At 39.2% G+C, this 20,307-nt stretch overlaps 1 protein-coding gene across 4 annotated transcripts in view; it reads left to right on the forward strand.

Annotated features, from left to right (window-relative positions):
- The first annotated feature begins 1,943 nt into the window (after positions 1 to 1,943).
- Positions 1,944 to 20,307, forward strand: part of fnip1 (folliculin interacting protein 1) — a 59,649-nt gene continuing 41,285 nt past the window's right edge. For 2 of the 4 annotated variants that reach the window (XM_079834196.1, XM_079834198.1), the window contains exon 1: positions 1,944 to 2,203. In XM_079834196.1, the coding sequence (XP_079690322.1) occupies positions 2,115 to 2,203 (89 nt within the window). In that variant the 5' untranslated portion in view covers positions 1,944 to 2,114. Of the gene's footprint in view, positions 2,204 to 10,678; positions 10,861 to 20,307 lie in introns of those variants that run through there. The other 2 variants (XM_079834199.1, XM_079834197.1) reach the window with 2 other exon arrangements.

Genomic DNA, 20,307 nt, shown 5'->3' on the forward strand with positions numbered 1-20,307 from the left:
ATCTCATCATTTTGACCTTTTGTCATAATTATAACAAAAAAGTCAAAATTATGATACCCTAGAATTATGACTTATGTAATTTTTATGATAAAAAGCTGAAATTGACATACTACAAAATTATGATGTTAAAAAAGTCGGAATTGAGGAAAAAAGTTTAAATTAGTCATCTCATAAATATGACTTAGTGTGTCATAATTATGAGATTAAAAATACCATGTTATATTTTTTAGATTTTGTCATAATTATGACAGAAATGTCGAAATTATGATGTACATTCTACGTAGTAATTATGAGGTTTAAAAAGTTGAAATTATAAATGATTTTTCTTTTACTTCATAATTTTGACTTTTCATCTCAAAAATGATTTTTGTGTCGTAATTATGACAAATACTGTCATATTCATGACATACTTAGTCATTATTGAAAAAAAGCTGAAATTATGACATACTACGTGATAATTTTTAGGTATAAAAAGTCGGAATTGAGGGGAAAAAGGGTTGAAATTAGTCATAATTATGTCTTTTATGTCATGGTTATGACTATTACATCATAATTTCGACTTTTCATCTCATAAATATGACTTAATGTGTCATAATTTTGACTTTTTGCCTCATAACTGACATACTTAGTCATAATTATGAGATTAAGAAATACAGAGTCATCATTTTGACCTTTTGTCATAATTATGACAAAAAAGACAAAATTATGATATACTATAATTGATATATTATGTCATTATTATGATAAAAGTTGGAATTGACATACTACGTATTAATTATGATTTTTAAAAAGTCTAAATTGAGGGAAAGAGTCTAAATTAGTCACAATTATGACTTAGTGTGTCATAATTTCAGCTTTTTGTGTCATAATTATGACAAAAAGTTGATATTATGATATACAATAATTACGAGGTCAGTAAGAGATAAAATAAAGACATACTACGTAATAATTGAGGTTTAAAAGTCGAAAATATCAGGGGGGAAGTCGAAATCTAATCATTATTATGACTTTTCACGTCCTAATTTCATTTTCATCTCATAAATATGACTTAGTGTGTCATAATTTGGACTTTTTGTGTCGTAACTATGACATAATTACGAGATTAAAAATACCACGTCATCCTTTTGTCATAATTTATGATATATAATTGACATATGTCATTACATATATCATAACATACTTATGACAAAAAAAGCTGAAATTATGACAGACTACGTAATAATTTTGAGGTTTTGACTTTTATGTCATGATTATGACTTTTACATCATAATTTCGACTTTACATCTCATAAATATGACTTAGTGTGTCACCATTTTAAAAAAATTAAATTTTAAATTACTTAGTCATAATTATGAGATTAAAAATACCAAGTCTTCATTTTGACCATATGTCATAATCATAACAAAAAAGTTAAAATAATGATATAGCTACTATAATTGATGTATTATGTCATTATTATGATAAAAGTTGGAATGGACATACTACGTAATAATTATGATTTTAAGTCTAAATTGAGGGAAAGAGTCGAAATTAGTCATAATTATGACTTAGTGTGTCTTAATTTCAGCTTTTTGTGTAATAATTATGACAAAAAGTAGAAATTATGATATACAATAATTACGACGTCATTAAGAGATGAAATAAAGTCATACTACGTAACAATTGAGGTTTAAACGTCGAAAATATCAGGGGGGAGTCAAAATTAATCATTATTATGACTTTTCACGTCCTAATTTCATTTTCATCTCATAAATATGACTTAGTGTGTCATCGTTTCGATTGTTTGTGTCATAATTATGATTTATGATCAGTTTTTCTCACGTGACGGAAATGGGTTTCCATAACATACAAATGAAGCATCGGATTTAACCCCCAAAACATCAACACGGCCATTCTGACCACGTGGTCCATAAACAAAAATATCAGCCAATCGGGAACGCGGAGGGCAGCGCAGCAGATAACCGACCAATCGGAGCGCGGTGGCGTTGCCAAGCAGCTCGTGTGACTAACGGCAGTCATATGACTGTCCCACAAATGGAGTCCGTCTGCGGGAATCGAGCGAGCCTCAGGAATTGAGCAACAAAAGGACTTTTCCTTCAAACCGTGGGTCCATTATGGCCCCCACGCTCTTCCACAAACTCTTCAACAAGAGAAATGCGCTTTCACCGCCGGCGAAGAGCAGCAGAGAAGACGCGGTGTTCAGGTACGTGTCGAGCAGCTTCCGGTGGGCAAAAGTGTGTGTGTGTGTGTGTGTGTGTGTGTGTGTGTGTGTATATGTGTACAGTCGTGTGTGTTACCTCACTTTTCTCTAAACGTATTATTTACTCCTCAAAGCGTTTGTTTTTGTCGCAGTTATTGTATTCCCGATGTTGTTGACTCGCATAAAGGCCATATTAGTGAATTTAACGCTGGCGATGATATGTTTACGTGCGCGTGCGTGTGTGCGCGCCACCTGCACGTGACCGTGTCATCAAACAAACGCGCTGTGGAGTGTGTGATCCCATCATCCCGACATGTTGTGTGTTACATGATAAGCTTCTGGAGTATGTTTGGGATTTAAACGAGTAAAGGACGATATATGGAGCTCCTTCAGATCGGAAAGAGGCTGGTTTTGAATGCATTGTGTTTATGGAAACGCGGTCTTAATGTCTTAAATTGGATCAGAACGTTATTAAGACATTAAATTAGCTTTGATTTCTGCGATGCAGAAAATGTGGAAAAATTTTTACATAATTGAGTGTATAATGCAGAAATATCGTGGTATAATCAACAGTCGGTCCGTCTCTTAAAGGGCCAGTTCACCATTAATGAGAATCCTGTGGTCATTTCCTCGCCCTAATGTCGTTTATCATCTCTTCAGAACATCTGGAATAATCCGCAGTTTCTCTTGATGAACTTTCTGAAGTTGCTTAGACTGTCAATGGAGGACAGAAATCTTTCTTTTCATTACAAATCTCTTCATTTGTGTCCAGAAGATTTAATCTGACCATTAAAAAAAAGCCCGAACAGCGCAACTGTTAGTGTCAGTTCATTATATTACACACACATTATTATCCTCAATTTTGTTATTGACGTTTTAATCAGGCTAATAGTCTGGTCAGGTGGACGAGCTAGTGAAATTAAATATTTCTCGGTCGCACAGATTAAATTTCGGCTGCATATGCGACCAAAATAGTCGCAATTTCTATTTTCCTAGCATGGGCCGTTTAAAGCCCAGGTGTGTGTCCAGGTGCGGTGTGTTTTAGCATTGGCTAGTGTTGTAGACATGTGGATGTTATCTTAGGACACTTCCCCAGAGCTTGACCTCTTGACCTCACACATGCTGATATTCACGTGTAGAAATACAGAGACAAATTCACCATTTCAACAAACTGGCAAATCAATCACATTTTAGGGCTTTATACACTAGTTAGAGTGTTGTGTGTGTGTGTGTGTGTGTGCTTGTTTTAATGTAATTAACCCTTTCTCTGTTGATCCTGTTCTTCATTAAAGTGCCGGTAATATATGTGAACATTAATCACATTTGCACCATTGTTGGCTTATACACATGTGCTGATATCCATAATAAGAGCTCGACACACACTCCGTTATCACAGTTATTAATATGATCCATGTGGGCTTTCAGAGACATGGGCTCAGTTTTGGACTCAAAATTCAGAACCAAATCGAGAAAATAAGTTAATTAGACCTGTTTTATCCTAAACTCAACAAAACACAGAAGTTTGTGATCTAACACACACACACACACACACACACACACACACACACACACACGGGTTGCATTAATATCCATCCTCATACACAGTGAAGGCTGACCCGTGTGTTCAAGGCTGTTTTGGCATCAAACACAATATTACGATGGTGGTCATAATGTTATGCCTGATTGGTCTATATATACACTTTTCAAAATAATATATTAATTGCAAGATGAAACATGTACATTAAACATTAAATGTGCAAAAAAAAGACCAGTGTTTTCCCAGTGGACTAGTCTCGCTCATCCCTCATAATGACAAGTTTACAAAAATATGAAAAATGAGTTATTAATATAACGGATCACATGACCTGCTAACAGAGGGTTTGTGTAATCCAGGAATGACAACGCAAACGTTATAAACACCTCCTGTGCTTAGCGATCATCACTGTAAGCTCATCTTTCAGAGCACATTTGTAATATTCATGCATTATTAATGTTTTATTAGTGTTATCAGAAGGACATGTGATATTGCTGAAGTGCACCAGTGACCAAAAGAGCCACATTTAGTGTGTTTAGGCTCCTCCTCCTCCTCCTTCTTTTTGATACAATATTATGTCACATGACATACCAAAATGCATTACGGTCCAAAATGGCCGTCGATGTCTGTTCAATCCAGGAATGACATAAGAGAAATCACAAGCCTTTCTGCCATAATAATTTAAATAATCTTAGGATTGATAATTGAAAACATCAGCACAATTATGCCCAAGTATATTTTAAACACTATTATTCATATTTATTTTACATTGACATTTACTTTGACATTTTTGGGACGTTTGAGCTCTGCTTTTGATGTATTATTCCATAATTAGCAAATATTGTGTCATTCTTCCTTATACAGTAAATGATGTATTTTTTGTCGTGTGTGTGTGTGGTCATGACCGGAGAGAGTGTGTCAGATGATGTCAGTGTGTGTCATTCTTCCACTGCTAGATCATGAGTGTGTGTGTGTGTGTGTGTGTGTAAATGAGTCATTCATTCACTGCTGATCTTATAAAGCAATCGTGTCTGTTCTGAGCCGCTCCAGTCATAGGGGTTTATTGGACCATCTCTTTATGAATTTTCAATGGAGGGAAAGAAATCCCTCAGACTTCATTAAAAAATTATTAATTTGTCTTACAACATGTCCAAACCAGACCCGACAACTACGAGACATGACAAAAATCACAGCCAATCAGAAGAGCGTGTGGGCGGAGTCTCCGCACTCGCAACCAAATCAATCACAAATCACAGCCAATCAGAAGAGCGTGTGGGCGGAGTCTCCGCACTCGCAACCAAATCAATCACAAATCACAGCCAATCAGAAGAGCGTGTGGGCGGAGTCTCTGCACTCGCAACCAAATCAATCACAAATCACAGCCAATCAGAAGAGCGTGTGGGCGGAGTCTCTGCACTCGCCACCAAATCAATCACAAATCACAGCCAATCAGAAGAGCGTGTGGGTGGAGTCTCTGCACTCGCCACCAAATCAATCACAAATCACAGCCAATCAGAAGAGCGTGTGGGCGGAGTCTCCGCACTCGCAACCAAATCAATCACAAATCACAGCCAATCAGAAGAGCGTGTGGGCGGAGTCTCCGCACTCGCAACCAAATCAATCACAAATCACAGCCAATCAGAAGAGCGTGTGGGCGGAGTCTCCGCACTCGCAACCAAATCAATCACAAATCACAGCCAATCAGAAGAGCGTGTGGGTGGAGTCTCTGCACTCGCCACCAAATCAATTCCAAATCACAGCCAATCAGAAGAGCGTGTGGGCGGAGTCTCCGCACTCGCAACCAAATCAATCACAAATCACAGCCAATCAGAAGAGCGTGTGGGCGGAGTCTCCGCACTCGCAACCAAATCAATCACAAATCACAGCCAATCAGAAGAGCGTGTGGGCGGAGTCTCTGCACTCGCCACCAAATCAATCACAAATCACAGCCAATCAGAAGAGCGTGTGGGTGGAGTCTCTGCACTCGCCACCAAATCAATCACAAATCACAGCCAATCAGAAGAGCGTGTGGGCGGAGTCTCTGCACTCGCCACCAAATCAATCACAAATCACAGCCAATCAGAAGAGCGTGTGGGCGGAGTCTCTGCACTCGCCACCAAATCAATCACAAATCACAGCCAATCAGAAGGGCGTGTGGGCGGAGTCTCTGCACTCACCACCAAATCAATTCCAAATCACAGCCAATCAGAAGAGCGTGTGGGTGGAGTCTCTGCACTCGCCACCAAATCACAGCCAATCAGAAGAGAGCGGGGGCGGAGTCTCTCTGCAAAAACACTCGCAACCAAATCGATCAAAAATCACAGCCAATCAGAAGAGAGTGTGGGCGGAGTCTCTACACTCGCAACTAGGGATGTGACGGTGAGGAAATTTCCCCACCGGTTAATTGATGTGTGACAACACCGGTAATACCGGTATCACCGGCGGAGGCTTTTAAATCACTAATTCTATCTAACCGAAAGTAACATGCACTCGACCGCTCTGAACTGAAAACGCGCCAGTGCGAACACACACCGTGAATGAAGCTCGTCTGTAAAAGCGCGCTCTGTGAGGCCATGGGTGCGTCTCAATCAGTTCCTAGTTCAGTAGTCAGGGCACTGATCAAGCATTGGTCAGTCTATGATTGAGATGCACGCCCTGAATGAATAACAGTTCGTCCGTAAAGCCTTGTTTATACTCTGTGCGCGCGGCAAAAATAAATGCGCGCAGTCAGCGTAGCGGAGGCTCGCTCTGCGGAGCCAGGCCAAAGTAAACAATGCGCGCTCTGTGCGGCCGTGCACATTTTACTTTCGGTTTTTAATTAGCGCCAATTCGACTGCGGGTTGCTTGAATTGTGGGTTCATTAGTCTATTATTTTTTAATGAAAAACACAACAACAAAACAAATGACAAACTCCCTTAAATAGGCGCTTTTACGTTTCGCTTTGAAACCAAATCTTCCGCGATCATCTCCGTCAGCTCCTCACTCTTAAATCTGATGAATGACTCCTGCCGCTGCCGAGACTCACGGTCGGATCATGCTTTATTAAACAGATACGTTCAGTTTCTATTTGTATTGTCTGTTCTCTAACTGAACTAAATTATTTTATTACTATAAAAAAATCAAAAAGACGGTGGGCGGTGCCACGGTGGGCAAGTGATGTAACCGGTGTTGAGTCTGGACACCGGTAACACCGACTATCGTAGCAAGCCTACTCGCAACCAAATCAATCACAAATCACAGCCAATCAGAAGAGCGTGTGGGCGGAGTCTCTGCACTCGCAACCAAATCAATCACAAATCACAGCCAATCAGAAGAGCGTGTGGGCGGAGTCTGCACTCGCCACCAAATCAATCACAAATCACAGCCAATCAGAAGAGCGTGTGGGCGGAGTCTCTGCACTCGCAACCAAATCAATCACAAATCACAGCCAATCAGAAGAGCGTGTGGGCGGAGTCTCTGCACTCGCCACCAAATCAATCACAAATCACAGCCAATCAGAAGAGCGTGTGGGCGGAGTCTCTGCACTCGCAACCAAATCAATCACAAATCACAGCCAATCAGAAGAGCGTGTGGGCGGAGTCTGCACTCGCCACCAAATCAATCACAAATCACAGCCAATCAGAAGAGCGTGTGGGCGGAGTCTCTGCACTCGCAACCAAATCAATCACAAATCACAGCCAATCAGAAGAGCGTGTGGGCGGAGTCTCTGCACTCGCAACCAAATCAATCACAAATCACAGCCAATCAGAAGAGCGTGTGGGCGGAGTCTCTGCACTCGCAACCAAATCAATCACAAATCACAGCCAATCAGAAGAGCGTGTGGGCGGAGTCTCTGCACTCGCAACCAAATCAATCACAAATCACAGCCAATCAGAAGAGCGTGTGGGCGGAGTCTCTGCACTCGCAACCAAATCAATCACAAATCACAGCCAATCAGAAGAGCGTGTGGGCGGAGTCTCTGCACTCGCAACTAGGGTTGGGAACCGAGAACCGGTTCTTATGCAGAACCGAAACTGATTTTTGAAAAATACCAGAACCGCGCGAAATTCCTAAGTTTCGGTTCCGAAAACGGTTCTGGTGCAATGTGTGTGCGAAGCGCTGGAAGCGTATCCTTTCATAGCGAGTGACAGCCAGTGTTGCCAACTCCGTGATTTTCCCGCTTTCCACTGTTGCCGCGGGCTGTGTTTCATGTCCGCGGGTTGAAACGATTGTGCAATTGTGCGGGTTTTGTTGTGAAAACCTGGCAACCCTGGCTCACCTCATCATGAATATTAATTACGTTGCCTGCCGCTTCCAGGAGGGCAACGCAGTTCAGCACTGAAAGCCCTCGCGCTACACATTTACGGTTTTGCGTCAGATATTTTCTCGTTGACCACCAGCATGGCGAAGAGAAAGTCACAAGTATGGATTCATTTCCAAAGAATGAATGATAATGAAGCAAAATGTAACACGTGAAAAGTTAATAACATGCAAAGGAGGCTGCACTAGCAATTTGACAAAACATTTGCTACAGCACAGAGTGCCACAGGGCTTATACCAGATTTATAGTCAAAGGCCTATATATATATATATATAATGTCAACCGTTGAGTCACCATGGTTTAGGTCAGCGTTTAGGCACAATTACCTTTGTAATGCTGAATTGCAATTTATTATTTACAAGTTCACTGAATAACTGAATTACTATTAAATTAATATATAACTAATTAATAAATATAACTAATAAATATAATTTATAACTTGGTTTTATTCAGAGACAGAGAGATAAAATGTAATAAGACAATTTCAGAGGTGTTCATTTGAAAAAAAATGTGTTGCAAGAATGGCTTAATTAATACTGTAATATATGTACAGTACAGGACTTTTTTGACATTGCCAACCTGTAAATAAATTTTAGAGCAAGTAATAAACACAAAATGGATAGTTTGAGTTGCGTATTGTGCCTTTTTCCTTTACCACTATTTGTTTAATAATTTTAATGGAACCGGAATCGGAACCGGAATCGTTAGGCGGAACCGGAACCGGAACCGGAACCGGAAAATTTCTCACGATTCCCAACCCTACTCGCAACCAAATCAATCACAAATCACAGCCAATCAGAAGAGCGTGTGGGCGGAGTCTCTGCACTCGCAACCAAATCAATCACAAATCACAGCCAATCAGAAGAGCGTGTGGGCGGAGTCTCTGCACTCGCAACCAAATCAATCACAAATCACAGCCAATCAGAAGAGCGTGTGGGCGGAGTCTCTGCACTCGCAACCAAATCAATCACAAATCACAGCCAATCAGAAGAGCGTGTGGGCGGAGTCTCCGCACTCGCAACCAAATCACAGCCAATCAGAAGAGCGTGTGGGCGGAGTCTCCGCACTCGCAACCAAATCAATCACAAATCACAGCCAATCAGAAGAGCGTGTGGGCGGAGTCTCCGCACTCGCAACCAAATCAATCACAAATCACAGCCAATCAGAAGAGCGTGTGGGCGGAGTCTCTCTGCAAATGCACTCGCAACCAAATCAATCAAAAATCACAGCAAATCAGAAGAGCGTGTGGGCGGAGTCTCTATGCAAATGCACTGCACTCACAACCAAATCAATCAAAAATCACAGCCAATCAGAAGAGTGTGTGGGCGGAGTCTCTCTGCAAATGCACTCGCAACCAAATCAATCAAAAATCACAGCAAATCAGAAGAGCGTGTGGGCGGAGTCTCTCTGCAAGCGCACTGGACTCTCAACCAAATCAATCAAAAATCACAGCCAATCAGAAGAGAGTGGGGGCGGAGTCTCTCTGCAAATGCAATCGCAATCAAATCGATCAAAAATCACAACCAATCAGGAGAGAGTGGGGGCGGAGTCTCAGCACTCACCACCAAATCAATCATAAATCACAGCCAATCAGAAGAGAGTGGGGGCGGAGTCTCTGCACTCGCCAACAAATCAATCATAAATCACAGCCAATCAGAAGAGAGTGGGGGCGGAGTCTATCTGCAAGTGCACTGGACTCTCAACCAAATCAATCAAAAATCACAGCCAGTCAGAAGAGAGTGGGGGCGGAGTCTCTGCACTGGCCACCAAATCAATCATAAATCACAGCCAATCAGAAGAGAGTGGGGGCGGAGTCTCTCTGCAAGCGCACTGGACTCTCAACCAAATCAATTAAAATTCACAGCCAATCAGAAGAGCGTGTGGGCGGAGTCTTTGCACTCGCAACCAAATCAATCAAAATTCACAGCCAATCAGAAGAGCGTGTGGGCGGAGTCTCTGCACTCGCAACCAAATCAATCAAAATTCACAGCCAATCAGAAGAGCGTGTGGGCGGAGTCTCTGCACTCGCAACCAAATCAATCAAAAATCATAGCCAATCAGAAGAGCGTGTGGGCGGAGTCTCTGCACTCGCAACCAAATCAATCAAAAATCATAGCCAATCAGAAGAGCGTGTGGGTGGAGTCTCTGCAAGCGCACTGCACTCGCAACTAATTAAGTACATGATCAAATTATTATTAAACATTACAAATGAAAGATTTGAGGTGAATTATTCACTGTAGGGCTATAAAGCTCATGCAAAATGATATTCAAACTAGTGTTAGATCGATTAGCCGCAGTCGACGTCACAGAAACAACCGTTTCTAACACAGAATAACTCTGATTAACATGGATGTGTGTGGCTTCTGGTGAGATGGGTTTGGCATGAGGTGAGTTCTTGACTAATGCCGGACCCTTTTGAGCGTGCTCTTGATTATTGAGGTGTATTGGGCAGGGTTGAGTGGACCAGCAGCTGAGCTTCTATAACTGTCCCACCGGCTCTGCTGGAGCTGAGAGGAATGCGGCCTGCAAACATTCCTCCTGCATATATTCAGCAGCGCTAGCGCACAGGAACTGCGTCACGTCGGCATGCTTTCTTTATGTAACTCCCCACCTGATCTGCTGACCTCCAGTCCCACACACACACACACACACACACTCTCTTCAGTCCGGCCGCATGTCTTCGTCCCGCCGCAGTCCAGCTCGGCCTGGAGCTCACCCAGTCTCATGTAGTTTGGTGAATTTAGTTAGCGCTATTCTTAGCAGCGCTCTGTGCTGAGGACTAGCGAGGATGGGGAAGCGCTCGGGGTCAGCCGCTCAGCCGCCCAGGTACCTGACCACGCATGGGTGTGTGTGTGTGTGTGTGTGTGTACTCGTTGTGTAACGGTCAGGAGATTAGCATCAGTGAAGCAGTGCTAATAGTCTAGATCTGGCGCCCCCTGAGAAAAACAGTTCATCTTCTCAGTCCGTCTCATTACAGTGGAATGCACAGGGGAAATGGGCATAATTATTATTAATAATAATGATATTTATTATTAGTAGTGCTAAACAGTGTTGGGGGTAACAAGTAATTACCCCAAAGTAATTACAAAGTAACATTACAAGTAACTTGAGTTACGTAATAATATCACTTTTTCCAAGTAACTAGTAAAGTAATGCATTACTTTTGAAATTCACAACAAAATACCTGAGTTACTTTTTCACATTAATTTGACTGACAGCTCTCCTGCCCCCATGTTGAGAGAAATAAGTGCAGAGGCATTTGTGTGTGTGTTTGTGTGTGTGTGTGTGTGTGTGTGTGTGTGTGTGTGTGTGTGTGTGTGTGAACATGAGGGTTATTGTAGTTCTAGACTAAATGTGAGCATTTATTTATCTCACTTGCACAGTAAAGATTCTGTCCTCCTCAAAATGAATAAAATCAGTCAAATGCTAAATCAGAGTATAAGCAAACCTCCAATAATTAAATGTTAAATAAAACAACTATTTTTATGCATAATCTACCTTTATATCTAATTTACCAATGTCTTGCTGCTGACCTTTGATGATGAAAATGACTAGATTTATTGTTTTTATTGGTAAAGCTTTTTTCTCCTGCATCTATTCTCCATTATCCAGAGCTGCGCCCTCTAGTGTTCATGAGGGAATCTGCATCTTTACCTCAGCCTGGGGCGCATTATTTACATTTGGGTATGAAAAGATCTTTACCTTTGCACAAAAATATAACTTTTTTTTTTATAAACAAAAACAAGCCCAGCCCAGGTGAGAAAAAGTAACGCAAAAGTAACGTAACGCATTACTTTTCTTAAAAAGTAACTCAATTAGTTACTTTTTAAGGGAGTAACGCAATATTGTAATGCATTACTTTTCAAAGTAACTTTCCCCAACACTGGTGCTAAATAATAGTTGCAAGTATTGGGTGTAATGCATTACTAAATAATTACCTTTCCCTTGAAACAGTACCTTAAGGAATAACTCTTTAATTAGAGTTACTTCTGATTTAATTGGATTAAATACTGTATATCAGGGATTGAAGCTTACTTTGACAACTTGAAAAAGTAAGATAAACATATAGTATATAAATATAGGAGCGCGTTTAGAAACTTTAGGGACTATTTCTGCATTCATATACACAAATTGTTCAGTCGCAATTTGAAGAAAAGTTAGATTTTCATGAGATTTTGTGACGTCACTTTGACAAGTGTATCTCTTGATGATGTGATATTTCATAATAGTGAATTCATAATGTCTAAATATAAATTCAAAAGCAAAACGTGTGAAAAAAATGTCCAATAAGTCGAAAAGTGCTCCTCTGCCGCCATCCACTGGTTATAGTGGCCATGTCTTTATTTTTAAAATAAAAGAATGTGCAAGTAATGTTTTTGGTTATTACATTACATATTTGGATAATATTTAGAGCTTTGAAGTGCTGTAGTGCTTGCATTTCACTCTCAAAGTGTGTGCATGAACCCTGAAATAAATAATGCACACGCATGCGAGTGTTTCTGCCACAATCCCATGGTTACAGTTAGCATTACTACAGTAAAACCATGGGGGATTGAAAAGTTCACAGTGTTTGATCTGATATCTGTGCTTTATAACAGAGAATTGCTGCATATTTGCTCAATGCTGTATTTGTGTGTATGATTATATATGTGTAGTACAGTCTATATCAGGGGTGTCCAAACTTTTTTTTAAAGGGGGCCAGATTCAATGTTGTGGTACCCGGGGGCCGGTCCCTTTTCTATTTTATATATATATATATATATATGAGACATGTTTTGTTTCTTGGAAACATGACAGATTTGACCAAACCTTGAGCTGACAGTAGAGTAGCTTTTGATAGGACACACATTTAATACAACAATATCTGTGAAAACTTTCATCAACCAAAAAGTTTTAATGGGTGAAATTTAAATATTATTACTGAGTTAGAACTCTATTCTTATTTAAATTTAATATGTGCTTTATTTAGATCAGCACAGGTCAAACCACACTGCTAAAAATACTTTTCTTACTTGGTCTTTCAGTCTTTTTTCCAGTCCAAATATCTAATACTTCTTACATCAAGATGCTTTTACTAAGGAAAATTACATATTTTTTCTTGATTCCTGGGGGAAAAAATAAAAATTGAGTTTTTGCTTGAAACAAACTAAATTATCTGCCAATGGATTAGAAAAATAATCTGGTTTCTGTTTGGGACTGAAACATCATTTCTCTCACCCCATTGGCAGATATATTTGCTTGTTTAAAACAAAAACTCACTTAAATTTCATTTTATTTTCCAGAAAACAAGAAAAAATATCTAATGTCATTTTACTTGTCTCGTAAATGCATCTTGATTTAAGAATTTTTAGATATATTTATACTAGAAACAAGACAAAAATACTAAATGACAGCATTTTTTCAAGGCAAAAAGTAAAACGTTATATATATTTCTATATCTAGAATGGCTTTAAGGTATTTAGTCTATAAACATATAAACACAAATGCACAATACTGCAAGTTTATGACAAAAATAGTCTGCAATTCGCTCTTTATTACTCATTTAATACATGTCTACATTAAAAACGAAATGAGATATTAACCTACATTTCTGACAAATGACCAGAGTCAGTGTTACCACAGTAAACACGTGATAAACGTGTGAATTATTGTTTGAAAAGTATTTTAAGTGAATCGGCTCAGCCGGATTCGGACACCCCTGGTCTATATAATCGATGTTCGCTGATCTGCCTTTGAGAAGCGGTGATTCCCAGCACTGATGCACTGTGGGAAACCATGTTCCCTTTCTTTATTCGTTTACTCGATTAACGCTAGGATGGCAGATTGAGTTGAGTATTTGATCTGCTGTGGTGTGTCTGGGATTTGAGTTTCCAGAATTTGAGGTTGTGTGTGTGTCTGTAGTGAGGTTATTCTTGGCTCATTTGAGGAATGTCGCTGCTTTGGAGTGTGTAAGCAAAAGTCCTGAATGTGTGTGTGTGTGTGTGTGCTCAGACGGCCGGTCATTCACAGTGAGGCTGTTGTTTAGCGGAGGATGTGGATGGAGTATGAGTCCAGCCGTTGGGAATGTGGCGAGTAAACAGCTTTGCTCTCTCCGCCTTTCTTCACCTGCCCTGACGCAGAGCACAGAAATAGCCGAGTCTGAGCCGCTCCTGCCTTTATCCAGGCCATAGACAATCTTAAAAGTCTCAGGGTCCTCTCATACACAGACTCAAGTGTGTTCTGCTAGTTTAAATCTCAAACACCAGGTGTGATCAGGAGCATTGCTGCAAACTAGGGATGCCACAATTCTCAATATAATATTGAAGCGTGTGTTCATTTCTCGATGACAGAATTTAAATTTTTGAGTGAAATATCCCTTTAATGTTAATACAACAACAAAAGATAAAGAGAAAATCACTCACTGCTCTTGACTGAAGAACTAATACAGTAGCTTTAATAAGAATAATGTATATTTTATAGTGAGGTAGTGTTTTATTTTTACATTTATTCATTCAATTTCATACTTAAATGCTGCTGTACAGCTCTGAGCTACCAGTGTTAATCTTTATATACATTTATATAATATAGTGTTCACACTAGGGATCGACCGATATGGATTGTTTTAGTGCTGATACCGATTTTTTTCCTCAGCTTTAGCCGATGCCGATACGAGCTGCCGATTCTCTTGAGCCGATATTTGGAGCCGATACTGCTTTTGCTCCCATAATTTACATCATAAAAATGATACGATGATCACGATGATAACAATTCACAATTTAAAAAAGGAACATTTAATGAACTAAAAAAAACAATATTTAACAAATAGTAAAAACAGGCGAGGTAGAACAAGAAAAAAAAAGAGTTGTGAAAATAAATTCTGAAAATAAATTTTTAAGAATAAATAAAATAATGACACTATTGCTCACAGTATCAACAAGCGAGCAGCATAATAAAGTGCACACTGACTGCACTATACTTCATTTACAACTATTTACAACCTAGTCATTTAATGGTTACACTCTAAAAAATGCTGGGTTAAAAATAACCCAAGTTGGGTTGAATATGGACTAACCCAGCAATTGGGTTGTTTTGACCCAGCGGTTGGGTTAAATGTTTGCTTAAAACAACCCAATTGATGGGTTAGTCCATTTTCACCCCAACTTGGGTTATTCTTAACCCAGCATTGTTTAGAGTGTAGGTGCACTTCACTGAATCTCTTGTAGAGCAACACCAGCGGTAATTCAGGAGAAAATCTCCCAATGCTCCACGTGAAACTTCAGTCTTTCCACCTTTACCATCGTGTCAATTCTCAACTGATTTTGATTAATATGCTCGAGGGAGAGCGAGAGAGTCTGAAGACGGTGAGAGCTGCCCTGTGGACGCCTGTCTGGAAATAATGCAAATATCGGCGAACGCAGCAGCCTTATATCGGCCGATACACGTAAAAATCACAAATATTGGCGAACGCAGCAGCCTTATATCGGCTGATACACGTAAAAATCACAAATATCGGTGAACGCAGCAGCCTTATATCGGCCGATACACGTAAAAATCACAAATATCGGCGAACGCAGCAGCCTTATATCGGCCGATACACGTAAAAATCACAAATATCGGCGAACGCAGCAGCCTTATATCGGCCGATACACGTAAAAATCACAAATATCGGTGAACGCAGCAGCCTTATATCGGCCGATACACGTAAAAATCACAAATATCGGCGAACGCAGCAGCCTTATATCGGCCGACACACGTAAAAATCACAAATATCGGCGAACGCAGCAGCCTTATATCGGCCGACACACGTAAAAATCACAAATATCGGTGAACGCAGCAGCCTTATATCGGCTGATACACATAAAAATCACAAATATCGGCCGATATATTACCGAACATTCAGAACAAAGCTGTGCCGATTAAACGGCATCATCTCATGCGTGTGGTTTTATCTTGACCAGCTGAGAACTCATCACTCAGAGCTCATCAAATGCTCACTCAGAACAGCAGCAGGATTTCCTCCACTGTGCAGATACGCAGATCTCTCTCTCTTCACCTCTCGCTGCTCCACGTTTGCCCTCTACTCATTGTGGATACCCCGATCTCTCCGCGTCGTCACATCAGCTGACCTGTAGCGTCGCATCTTGTGACATCACGTCCTGTTTTTGGTTGGTTGACATGTCTTTGGTCTGTGTTGTGTTCATATATCAGTGGAACCGCACCAGAGTTGGTCTGGAAGTGGACTGAGACCCGTCTCTTTAGCGTCTCGTCCGCTTGTGTTCAGCTTCACATGTGTTCAGATGAACCGCACTAACCCAGCAATCACACCAGGGGGCGCTTTAATCCAACCAAACACACCCTGAATCTTTGATTCAACCGATTCATTCAAACGCTGAAGCATTCACTAACACACACTGATGCTGTGAGAGCCGTCATGGTTCTGCTGGGATCTTTGTTTGGAACTATTTTTGCTGCTGAAATAGAACAAAAACAGTCCATATTGCATCTAAAATGTAAGTGACTTAATGTTAATTAATTGTTTATGGAGCGGTCATATGAAATCAGTGTCATGTTCAGTCGTGATGTATTCAGGAAAACAGCACTCTAGCTCGTGTGATGTTGCTTAACTGTATCATATGTTATAAATATAAAAACTCCACATTTTTTATTTTAGTTGTGTATGTTAACTGAGTTTCTCTGTGTGAGCGGCTCTCATTTGTTGTGATTTCTCCTCATGAGGAGATTTACTAACGCAACTAATAACTCATCCGCACTTTCCAATAGGTTACACGCACTTTTCGCAATCCGTTACGGAGCTGTTTAATTGTGATTTTGCATGTCTGTGTAGTTCATATGACCACTTTACTTTTAATATTTTAATATTTCAGTAACAATGTATTTTGTAGCCTATGCTATGCTTTGCACAGCAAAAAGTGAATTGTGCTGCTAATTATAAGTGAAATGTAAATCCAGAGTTTCAGTCTGAGTGTTGTTCCTGTTTTCTTGTTCTTCTGTGTTTTAATAAATGTGTGTTATCATTTGACATTATGGCAAATTGTCTTTAAAAGTATTAACCAGACAAGAGTTATTGACGTTGGCTGAAGTCTGGGTTTATCTGCCGAGACATTATAATACAATACTAATAATTCATTAAGAAGGGCCGTTTTCTTCTACAAAATTAAATATTTTAAGTTAAATGTACACGTCTCTGGCATAGACAACAGGATGTAAAATAGCATAAATGCATTAGTTATATTCTCACTTTAATTTACAGAGAAATCCCTGCTAAGTTTTTAGGTTAACTATAGAAGAGACTAGACAAATGCTGTTTAATGTCGATGATCGCATGACTTTTCATATGCATCTGCTTATATGAGATCGCTCGTTTCTGCTTCTTCTTCTCCTGTGTTTGGATCAGTTTCTGTGCTCATTCAGGAGATGTGTACGAGCGTCCTTTAGCGTACACTCTAAAAAAAAAGGCTCGTAATCATAGGGGAACCTTTTTTAGTGCTATATAGCACCAATTTTGGTGCTTCAGTGGTTCTTCAGCGGTTCTTCAGAGGTGCTATATAGCACCTTAGTCAAAGAACCGGTGAAGAACCTCTGAAGAACCGCTGAAGAACCACTGAAGCACCAAAATTGGTGCTATATAGCACTGAAGAACCGCTGAAGAACCACTGAAGCACCAAAATTGGTGCTATATAGCACTAAAAAAGGTTCCCCTATGATTACGAGCCAAGAACCATTTTTGGTGCAATATAGAACCTTTTTTTTTTTAGAGTGTATAACAGGGAAAAACACAGGAAACATCTCGCCAATGGACAGAAAAAATCACAATCTATATTTATACAGTGAAGATTATGAAGTGATATTTGACATTTGATCACTATTTCTGTGCCTGAAAATCTAGTTTAGACCCATGAAAAACCAGAATTTGTAATCAGAAGAGCTTCAAGAGATTAATTTTTAATTTCGCTTATGTTGTATTTACAGGGTTCCCACGCTTCTTGAGTTTCAGACACATGGATTCAAGGCCTGGAAAGTACTTGAAAACAAACATAGGTCTTTGAAAGGGCTTGAATTAAGCGTGAAGTGCATTTTGTTAGAGTAGCGTGTGCTTTTACAAACATTGTAGGCCGAATGACCTCCTGTTTTTAGACAAACACCAAGGTCATGTGGTCATTTAATTGCCGTCCAAATCCACAACTCTGAGTTTTCAAGATGACATCACTTCAAAATTCACTGTTTATATCCTTTTTGACCCCTGAAGGCCACCGTACGGTTGCGTTTCGCTGTCATTTGGATGCATTTTGAATATCTAGACTTTCATTACTGAAATGCTGGCGAGTATTTACAAGAGCAATATTTGGTAACACTTTAGAATAATGGTCATTAGTTAACATTAGTTAATGTATTAACTATCATGAACTAACCATGAGCAGTGCATTTGTTACTGTATTTGTTCATCTTTGTTAACGTTAGTTAATATTAACATCACAGTGCATTAACTAATGTTAACAAGATTTTAATAATGCATTAGTAAATGTTGAAATGAACATTAACAAAGATTAATAAACGCTTTATAAGTGCAGTTCATTATTAGTTAATGTTAACTAATGTAGTTAACTAATGTTAACTAATGACCATTATTCTAAAGTGTTACCCAATATTTCATCAGCGTTCAAAAAATAAAAATAAAAGCATGTAAACATTTGAAATGGGCCGTTATAACGACAGTGATTTATATATGTTTAATATCTCTTAAAAGCCTTCAAATTGATTTTTAAAAAGGTACATATACAGGTGATTTAATAAATAATTTTGCATATTTTTAATGCCTAACTATTAACTATATCTTTTCATTTAATTGGAAAATTCAAGTATACAATATTTAGGGCTGTCAAAAGATGAATCGCGATTAATCGCATCCAAAATAAAAGTTTGTGTTTACATAATATATGTGTGTGTACTCTGTTAATTATTATTTATATATAAATACACACACAAGCATGTATATATTTAAGAAAAAATTTATATTTATATATATTATAGATTATATAAATGTATATACATGCAAATATTTCTTAAATATATACATGAATGTGTGTGTATTTATATATAAATAATAATTAACAGAGTACACACACATATATTATGTAAACACAAACTTTTATTTTGGATGCGATTAATCGCGATTCATCTTTTGACAGCCCTAACAATATTATCTCTATATTTTGATGTTTTAATTAAGTAATGATTTATAAAAAAAAGAACTAAAACTACTGTGAAATAAATGTTAAAAGCAGCAATAAGAGCTGCATCTTTCCTCATTGGATTTTGTAAAATTGGAAATTTTTCTTCATTAGAAATTGTATTTTAGTTGTCAGAATAAGCCTAATGTGGCGTTCACACCGGACGCGATTCGCGTAAATAATTTGCGCTAATCGCGCGGAGGTGGACGCTTGTACATTTTGAGTTTACTCGCTTCATTCGTGCGAATCGCGCGTGACATTCACTGCACAACAGACGTGATTCTCCTCATGGGCGGAGCTTCCGCCAGCAGCTCGTCTCGTTGAGAAATGTCTGACATGGGCTGTGTTTACACGTCTTTTTTTTGTTCAAATCTACTGTTAATGTGTGACAAAACGTAGTTTTAAGACTTTTTCAGTCGATAATGTAGTTGTTTAAAGCTCAAATCTGTGGTTTATTTATATAAAGAGTGCCTATTTGAACATTTGATCTGGCGTTTTTGGAGTTGTGAGGTATTTCATGTAGCCTATAGCTTGTTATACATTACTTATACTTTTGTATTATTGATCATACATAAACTTGCATTTAACAAAAAGAGACTGGGTTGTGTTTCATGTCATTTAATGTTATCACAGTGATAATCATATTGTCTGAACCAGATATTAATATACAGATTTTCTCCTCATTGTTGTCACTACTAGAGCAAGCTCCTGATTGGTTAACGCGGCGCGAAATATCCGCCAAAGTTCAGATTTTTCAACTTGAGCGATTCGCGCGCTCAAAACGCTCAATTCGCGTCCTTCGCGCCGCCTCAATTGCGCGAATCTCGCCGCAGAATGTCATTTCGCGTCTCTGCATTGACTTAACATGTAAATCACTCGCACGAATCGCGTCCGGTGTGAACGCAGCATTAGCGTTCCTGCATTAATGATACACACAGGTACAGTAGGTGTTAAATATATTGGCAGTAACACACACACACACCTTTATCGTATTTATTGTGCTTGATTTAAAATAAAAGGTGTGAAAGAGTGTGTGTGACTTTGT

Source organism: Gobio gobio (assembly GCF_949357685.1).
Source record: "Gobio gobio genome assembly, chromosome: 14".
NCBI lineage: Eukaryota > Metazoa > Chordata > Actinopteri > Cypriniformes > Gobionidae > Gobio > Gobio gobio.